Here is a 9,260-nt window from a genome sequence, read left to right on the forward strand (position 1 = left end):
GTGGGTTCCGGCGAGAGGATGGAGCTATTTCTCCGCTGATGCCCTCGTGGGAGGCAGACGGAACCTCAGCTTCTCCCCCTTGCGCCCCTACGCGTGGCCGCGGGGCTCCTCCGCGGCTCCCCGGAGCTCCGCGCAGGCGACGGGGCAAAGGCAGCTGCACAGCCGGGAGCTACGCGGTCCCTCAGGACTCGCGTGTGGCGTCGGTACCGGGCGGCACGGCCTCGGATCCGCGGTTCCAACGTGCACCGAGGGCACCGACAGCCAAGGTGCCGGGCAGACACCGAGTTGCTCGGGGCTGCGGCAGCCCCACGGCCACGGCAATGGGCGCCGCTGCGCCAGCACCGGTCGTGCCGGGGGGGACACGATCAGCTTCCGACCCACAGCCTCGCGCGCCCCGCCGGGCCGTGCGCCCGGTGCCGCCGGCTCTGTCTTCTACAAAGCACCTTCCCAGGAACGGGGTTCAGTGAGCCGCGTCCACGCCAATTCACGAGTCACCCCGCGACCAGCTTTAATTAACAACGGTTAATTCGACATTAACGAAAAACTTCCCGGGACGCAGCTCGCCGGCGGCCGGGAGACCGCGGAGGTTGTGCTTCCCCCCGGCCCGGCCACGCCACGCAGAACTCGCGTGTCGCGACGGCTCCCGTGGCCGCGGCGTTTCAAGCGTGGTGTGGGAGTACACGGGAACCGCGGAGTGGGAATCTTCCGCCTCCTCCTGGGAGCGCGGTTTCACTTCGGCCGGGGGCGGCGGGAGGAGGGATCTGCCCACGGAGACCCGACACAAGACCCCCGCGTCCCGCGTGGAGCCGTGCGGGTCCAGTTGCCGGCGCTCCCCGCGGGGTCCCGAAGCCCCACTCGTGTCCGCCGTTGGAGGTCCCTGCCCGCCCGGGTGGCGCGGCGGCAGGCGGGATCCCCGGGAAACAACGCTCCTCGGGGTGGAACAACGCCGGTGCCCTCCGGTCCCTGCGCCCCCCGGGCGGCTTCCGGGGCAAAGGGAAGGGCCCCGTAGCCCCAGCCCCAGCCCGGCGCGGCTGTGGTCTCATTCACCGGAGGGCAGGCGCGGCCGGAGCCCCGCGGCCACTCCCGCCGTGGGTTTCCCACGCGTGAGCGCGGCGGCTGCCGAGGCCCGCTGCTGGTCGGCTTCGAGCTCCTTAGCGGAGGTGGGGACAGGAGGGGAAGATCCACGAGAGGTTTCGTCTGGTCTCGTCCGTCGTGAACGGCGCCGCAGGAGCCCGCTCAGCACCACGCTGTGCGTCCCACTCTCGGGGCAGCTCCCAGCGGCGGCGCTGCCCACGGACACGGAAACCGCTTCGCTCCGCGGGACCGGGCTGAAGGGCTGCCCGGTCCTCCCGGAGCCCCGCACCGACGGCGCGGGGGGCGGGTTCGGTCCCTGCCCACTTGCGACAACCGGTCTCGTGGGACCTCCTGTCTCCCAGAGGCTGCATCGGTTTCCCGCGACTCGCGCGCGTCTCGATCTTCCGTGGCCGCCTCGGGGAGAAGGTGATGTGTCCCGACGCCATGCCGCGGGGCGAGAGGCAGAGCCGGAGCGGGGAGGGGGTGCGGGTACCGGCTGGCGACCTCCCCGGTACCGGCTGGCGACCTCCCCGGTACCGGCTGGCAGCCTCGCAGCGCAGCCACGTTCATACGCCAGTTTGCTGACAGATAGTGCAAGAGATGCATCAAATCCCGCGTGGGGCCGCCCCGCTGGCCCCGGGTCACCTCTCCTCCCCCCTGGGAACCGCAGCCGGGGGCTGCCGGCACAACGAAACCGGCGGCCGCGGTGCCCCGTTCTGCCGGGTCGTGCCCGCGTCGCCGGGAAGGATTCGCGTTCCCGAGCGGCGCGCGCCACCGCGTCTGCCCGTGGACGGCTCCGCGGCACCGCGAGCTCCGCCGGTACCGCGCGGGATCGCTCCCACCCCTGACACCGCTCTCTTTGTCCGGCCACCGGTAGGCGGGCCAGGCCGCCGAACCCCCCCCCCCCCCCCCCCCCACCATTCCGCACCGTCCGGGCGCCGCGGAACCCCCCCCCCTTCCACAAACCCCCTTTGTGCTCCGCGCCCCCTCCCGGGGCCGTCCCCCCGAGCGGGGCGTGGCGCGGAGGAGGGCGTGGCGGGGTGGGCGTGGCGGGGTGGGGCGTGTCGCGCCGCCCCGCCCCGGCCCATCGGGACGCGGTTCACGTCGGCGGGCGGGGCGCGGCGGGGCCAATGCGGCGCGGGCGGAATATTCCACCCGGCTCCGGCGGCGGGGGGGGGTGGGGGGGGGCGCGGTGACGTCAGCGGGCGGAGTATTATGGTCTGGGCTGCGCCGGGGCCGCCCCTGCGCTGCGAGCGGCCGCGTAAACATGGAGCTCTCGGCCGTCGGGGAGCGCGTCTTCGCGGCCGAGGCCCTGCTCAAGCGCCGCATCCGCAAAGTAGGTACCCCCCCCCTCCCCTCGCCGCCCCGCCGGTGCCCCGCGCCCCGCGCCCGCTGGGGGCGGCTCTGCCTCCCGCCGCCCCCCCCCCCCCCGCCCGCCGCGGGGCGGGCTCCGCTCCGCCGCTCCCGCCCTCCGCGCCCGGGGGGGGGGGGGGGCGGTGTTCAATCCGCGCCCGGGGGGTGTGCGCGAGTGCGACAGCGAGATCCGCGGTATTTTTCATTGTTGCATCCCCCCCCCCCCCACTCCCGCTGCGCCCCCCTCCCCTCCCCGCTGCACCCCCCCCCCCCCCACCCCCCGTGTTCCGCTCGCTGCGCGGGGCGTTGCGGGGGGAACCTTTGTTGCGGGGCGGTTCGCCGCGGGTTTTCGCTCCGCGCGCATTTGTTTTACACGCCCCCCCCCCCCCCGCTTGCCGTCCGCAGGGCCGCATGGAATATCTGGTCAAATGGAAGGGCTGGTCGCAGAAGTAAGTCGCCCGTGGGGCCGCGGGGGGCTGCGGCAGGGGCCGGGGGGATGCTGGCTGCACCCCCCTGCTCTCCCTTTGTGCCACAACGAGAACCTTAATGCCCCCGGTTTTCATTTTATTTGTCTTGCTCCCTCCTGGCTCCTCATTCTGTTCCCTCTCTCCGTCCCGCCTTCCCCCCCAGGTACAGCACTTGGGAGCCTGAGGAGAACATCCTGGATGCCCGGCTGCTCGCAGCCTTCGAGGAGAGGTACAAGGCCTTTACTAGCTGTAGCAGTTGCGCTAGTAAATATGTTGCTGTCTTGTAGCTATGCTGAATTGAAGCTTTGGTTCTTTTAACACCTCTAGGGAGCGAGAAATGGAGCTTTACGGGCCCAAAAAGCGAGGCCCCAAGCCCAAAACCTTCCTGCTAAAGGTAAGGAGGCCGGAGCCCGCGCGCGAGGGCTGCAGGCCAGAGCAGGGGTCCCTCCCCGGCCCCCTCCGAGGACGCTCCCCTCAAAGGTGGCCTCTCGTAAGTTGCAATTACACAGCCGGATGGCAGGATAATAAAGTCACCGGGTGATTTATCTTCTTTGCAGGCCCAGGCAAAAGCCAAAGCCAAAACCTATGAATTCCGCAGTGACTCTTCCAGGGGGATCCGGGTGCCGTATCCTGGCAGGTCCCCCCAGGAGCTGGGCTCCACGTCCCGGGCTAGGGAAGGACTGAGAAACATAGCCCTGGCCCCCCAGGGCAGCTCCAGCAGCAGCACCCCCAAGGCAGACGGCATCCGGGACCGGGTGATCCGCGTGGAAGAGAAACCCGGAGAGACCCCCAAAAAGAGAGGCCCAAAGCCCAGGAAGGAGCTTTACAAGGACCTTGCGGAGACCCTGGACGCCTCCAAGAGGAAACTGGGGGACCCGGGGGACAAGGTGGGGGACTACCTGAAGGCCAGGAAGATGGAGGAGGCGGCGGCGGGGGCGGCCAAGTTTGCCTCGGGACACAGCGTGATCCAGCTGGCCCGGCGGCAGGAGCCCGACCTGCCCGGCCCCAACCGCGCCGAGCCGGGGGCCGAGGCCTTCCCCCCGCGCCTGGCCAAGCACCGTGCGGACTTTCTGGACCCCAAGGGGCAGGGGGGGCTGGACCCCGGCGGGCCCAAGCTCCTGCACGGCGCCGTCGGCCCGGGGGCCGTGGGCAGCCTGTACCGCGACGGCGTGGGGGGCCCGGCGGGGCGGCCCTCGCTCATCGCCAGGATCCCCGTCTCCAGGATCCTGGGGGACCCCGAGGAGGAGTCCTGGAGCCCCTCGCTCAACAACCTGGAGAAGGTGGTGGTAACTGATGTGACCTCTAACTTTTTGACCGTCACCATCAAGGAGAGCAGCACGGACCAAGGATTCTTTAAGGAGAAGCGATGAGTTTGGTGGAGGTGGTGCTGGGGTTTTCTTCAGTCAGATCCAGACAAAAGCTTGGTAGAGCTTGGTGGGCCTCTCTTTTTTCTTTTTTTTTTTTTTATTGCTCCTTTTTTTTTTTTTTTTTTTTTTTTTTCTCTTCCTTTTAAATTTTTTTCTTTTGTTTTTTGGTCCTGGAGAGAATTTAGAAACTGTCCTAAATTCATTAACTCATTCTTTTTTTTTTTTTTTTTTTTTTTTTTTTTTTTTCACGTCTTACATTTCGTTGGAAAGATTATCTCTAGAGTTATATTTTCTATTAGATGTAAATATGTTATTTAAGAAAAAATGCTTATATATATATATCTATATATATATATTTCAACTCTGAGTTGTTTTATTTAAATGGAGACAACAGTGACTGCTCAGTTGCTCCTAGAAAGGACAATAAAACTGAGAACTAACGAGTTCACGCATCTGCCGCAGGAGCCGGTGTACATAACAGTGTTCATAGCTAAGTATGTGCTGGGTTTTTTTAACTATTATTTTTCATATGATGCTATGGATGGTGGAGGGGGACGTGCTGCTCCCTCGGAGGGCGAAGTGCCCGGATTTCTTGATTGTGATTTAAGGTGTTGCTTGTACAATCAAGTGTGCTGTGTCCAGGACTGTTGCCCTTGACAGTTGACGTGAGCACTTGAATTCACAGTGTTGTTGGGGATGGGGTGTTTCCAGTCTAACAAAAAAAGTTATGTTGCTACAAGGTCGGGGCGGGGAAAAGCAGAAACCCATAAAAAGGCTAAAAGTGTTGGGGTATTAACTTGAATTCCCTTTTCTTGCGGAGGAGAGGAGTTTGTGTGTGTAAGGTTCCTGAGGGGTGATACTGAAATGCACTTTAATAGAGTTGTCGTAGCAGTTGTGGGAGATGGGACTGAGCTGAGTATATCTGTTTTCATTTTGTCTGGTCGCTTGATTCTGTTCCCCCACCCACTAAAAACAAAAAACCCCAACAAAACCCCCCTCTGTTTACATTCCTGAAATGCCAGAGAGGTTGGGGAGGGAACATCTCACTGCCCATATTTAGTTACTTTATTCTGCTACAGAAAGTGGATCGTTATTATTATTTTTATTTCCAACCACAGTTTACTTCAGACTGTTGGAAGACTCCTGATAGAGTGTCTTGTAATATCCACATCCCTGACAAATCCCAGGGTCACCTTTATGCATTCAGAGACAATAAATATTTCCCTTTCCTTAGGTGGTTAAACAATAGCCAAGAGGCGAAATATTCCCGTGCGGGGCAGCCCCGCCGCCTCGGGTGGATTTTGTGCTGGATTTGCCCGTGGGATTCCTCCCAGCGCTGGGATCCGGAGCTGGGATTCCTCCCTGGCTGGGGTGGGGAGGGTCTCGGGGCTCTGGGCGAGCTGCAGCAGTCTGGCTGGGGGGCTGGGGGGTCTGGGGGTGCCCCCGCTCCGCTGCTCCCCCGGCTCGGCCACCGCCTGGCAGGGGAGGGAGCCCGGGCCGGGCTGTGGCTCGGCTGAGGGGGGAGCAGGTGGCCCTGTCCTCGCGCCTTGCTCTGGCATCACTCGGATGGGAAGCACAAGCCCGGCAGTGCCCGAGGGCTGGGACTGAGCCAGGGCCCCTTGTCCCCGAGCTGCTGAAGGCCCCTGGCCCAGGGAGCTCACATGGGCTCAGGGAAGGGGCTGGGCAAGGGCCATCTCTGCTGCAGGGCCCTTCTGCAGCTTCACCTTGCCCAGTTCCCTTCCCCATCCTTCTTTCGGGACCCATGAGGTGCCTGGCAGGATGCTGGATTGGCTGTGCGAAGGGAGCCATCGTGTCTGACAGTTCCCAGTTTGTTTTTCCTTTCTTCTTTATCTTTTTTTTTTTTTTTTTTTTTTTTTTTAAAGACCTATTTTGTAAAATTGAGATTTTTTTAACTTGGTTTGTACGAAGAGCTGATGCGTTGGTCCCGGTGCTGACACGGGTGTTGTTGGAGGATGAGGAGGGGGTTGAGCTGTTTGTGCTCCTGCTGCCGCCGAGGGCGGAGGATCCTTCCCTTTGCAAAGAGCCCGGAGCCGCTCCTGCCCCGCTGGGGCTTCGCTCCGGCGCCGTGTCCGTGTGTCCGACACAGCTGGAGCAAACCGTACCTGTGGGCGTATCTGTGTGTCTGTACATAGCGACGTGTACCCTGCGTGTGTGTGTGTGTGCGGGCGTGTGCGTGTGAATTATTTAAATCTAAGACTTGTACAAAAACGATTTGGCTAAATCTCAGTCTCAGAAGTGAAGCTTAACTACGTGTCTTCTGCCAGCCGTGAATGTCCATATGAGACCTGCTTTTTATTGTCAGTTTAAATATATACTTTGTAAATAGAAACGTGTCTGGCTTCCCTTTGTGGCCCTGGGGTGCCTGGGAGTACCGTGGGGTGCGCTGGGGCCCCGACGGCGTGGGTGGCCCTGCAGCCCCTTCCCTGCCGGGGGACAGCCGCGCCCGTGGGGGGCTGGAGCCGGGACCCGCCGGGGCTGGGGGGCAGGCGGAGGCTCCCCGGCCGCAGATGTCGCCTGGGCTCTGGGCGCCCCCCCGGGGGTCCCGCGGTGCCCTGAGCGGGCGGTGGCGGCCGCCGTGAGCGGCTCCGGTCCGAGGAACGGCACCGGGGCCGCCGCTACGCTGCCGCCCGGTACCGGGCCGGGGCCCCGGCGCTCCGCCCTGCCGACGGGGCGGGCGGGGGCGCGGGTCGTGCCCGTCGAGCCCGGCCTTTGTGTGCGAACGCGCCCAGGCGGGGGTGGGGGGTGGGGGTGGGGGGGCTTCATGGCTTTTTGAAACCGTGTCCTCATTAACCTCCTTTTTCTGCTCGGGCGGGTGGGGCGCGGACCCCGCGCCGCGGGAGCTGCCAGCGCCGGGAGGAGCGGGAGGAAGGGCCGCACAATGGCGCCTTTCTCCGCCGGCCCGGCGGGGGGGCCCGTTCACACGGGCCGCGGGGCCCCGCGGGCGGCCGGGGCTGGGGCCGGGCCGGGGGCGTTCGGCCGGCGGGGCTCGGCTCCCGCCCGACGGCCGCACCGACGGCAGCGCCCGGGGGCCGCCGCCCGCGCCCTTCCGCGGCCGCGCAGCGCCCTCCGCAGGCCCGCCGCGGCCCCGGTGCCCGTCCCGCTCCCGCAGGTGCGGGCGGAGGCAGCGGAGCTGCGCTCCCGGTGCAGGGGCAGCTCCAGCCCGCGGCGGAACCCGCGGCCGGCACGGAGCCCCGCAGGGAAAAGCGCTGGGGTTTCCCCGCTCCGGTTCCCCGGCTCCGTTTGCAGCCTCGCACAGCCCCAGCCCGCTGCATCCCGGGCGGGGAACGCGGCGCCGCCGAGAGGGACCGGCCCCAGGCGGTGCCGGGGGTAGGGAGGGGACGGGAGCTCTCCCGGAGCAGTGACCACACGAAGGCTGAAAAGTTTAAAAAAATATTTATTGATATGCTAGAAAAGAAGTGTGGAAAAGTCATACAAACACCCCCCCCACCCCACCCCACCCGACGTAACCATTTCCTAGTGTTTTCCTGCAAATAAATTAAAAGCAGCCTAGAGCTGGGGGGCTACACTAGCGTTAGTGTCCAGGAACACCGGAAAACTGCGCAAGGAACGCGGGCGAGGGGCCCGGAGGGAGCGGGGTGCTGCGTGGGGAGCTGGTCCTTCTGCCACAGCACTCATGCTTTCCCAGAGCAGTAACATCCCCGACTTTTGTTCTCAGAAAATAAAAGCAAACAAACAGCTGCAGTTTAAAGCAATTATAAGTGTCATACAGGACCGATTTGGCTCTCTCTTTAATTAAAATGTACAAATCAGAGCACTGACTGGCACAAGTTACAGGAACAATTGTTTGTTTTCACCTATCTCAAATTTCTGTCAATAAAACCTTTCTCCTGGCTCTGGAGCCCATCAGACACAGCTCAGAAACTCAAGACAAACCAAACCCTTAAACTATCTCCATCCCTCCGTGTACTCCTGTTTTGTTTTTTTTTTATTTTTTTTTTGGTACAAAATATATATATATAAAAATAGACTCAGTTTCTCGGGATGATGGCTGAATCGGCCACCTCTTCCAGTCCAATGGAAAACAACAAGGATGCTTAACCAGATTATGCCTGGGGAAAATATCCATTCACCATACAAATACCACAGGACTTTCCACATCGGAAACCCCTTAGAAAATGACAAGTGACAAACCTTTAATTGCCTGTCTGACACCCGGCTGAACATGCCAACCCATAGCAGCAAACTCAAAAAAAAAAAAAAAAAAAGAAAAAGAAAAAAAAAAAGAATAAAAAAAAGGTAGAACTTGAATCCTAATAGTACATAACCAGGGTCTGCACCAACCAGGGTCTTCCAACCCCTGTCCACCAAAGATTCCAGTAAATTGCTCACAGGATGTGTCTTTGGGAAGCAAACCCCAGTGGGAGCCGTGCACTCAACCCCCCCAGCTGCTGGGAGAGCCAAGACCCTAGAACAACAAGTGAGAAAGGGGCTGGGGAAGAAATGTAGAATGAGACGGCCAGAAAAAAAATCCTGGATTATCATTTCCACCATCGTTAGACCTTTGGAACTGAACCAGCTGGTGAGCGAAAGGCACAATAGCAAGTGGTGACAGCAGAGTCCTGTGCTGCTAGAGGGGACGTGCCTGGGGATGGAGGGGGCTGCCCGGTGTTGTGTCCCCCTTGCCCGGGCAGGAGCCAGGCCCTGCAGGGAGAAACCCGTGGGAGCTGAGACAGCTGGCTCAGAGCTGCTGCGCAGCCAGCACTTCACCTGCTGTCACAGCTCATCTCCTGCCCCGCCCTTGGGGCCTGGCCCCTCCTTGGAGCATCCTCGGATGATTTTCTCCCCCTTGGAGAAACCAATCCCCACATCCTATTGCAGCAGGCAAGAGCATCCCTGCCAGGCCAGCTTCCCCTCCCGGGGCATTGCTCAGCAGGGCTCTGCACGACAGCTGGTGTCCCACTGGGGACCAGGACACCTCTCCCCATCGGTGTCACCGTGTCCCCAGGACCCTGCGGCC

General features: G+C 62.2%; 1 protein-coding gene across 1 annotated transcript; it reads left to right on the forward strand.

The window, feature by feature from the left end:
• Positions 1–2,314: 2,314 nt before the first annotated feature.
• Positions 2,315–4,501, forward strand: CBX8 (chromobox 8). Its single transcript, XM_053994582.1, has 5 exons — positions 2,315–2,410; positions 2,833–2,876; positions 3,058–3,123; positions 3,222–3,288; positions 3,452–4,501. Exons 1-5 carry the CDS (start codon positions 2,342–2,344, stop codon positions 4,262–4,264), a joined length of 1,059 nt encoding a protein of 352 aa, XP_053850557.1. The 5' UTR covers positions 2,315–2,341; the 3' UTR covers positions 4,265–4,501.
• The last annotated feature ends 4,759 nt before the right edge of the window (positions 4,502–9,260 follow it).

The sequence above is a fragment of the Vidua macroura genome, chromosome 19 (assembly GCF_024509145.1).
Source record: "Vidua macroura isolate BioBank_ID:100142 chromosome 19, ASM2450914v1, whole genome shotgun sequence".
Classification (NCBI taxonomy): Eukaryota; Metazoa; Chordata; class Aves; order Passeriformes; family Viduidae; genus Vidua; species Vidua macroura.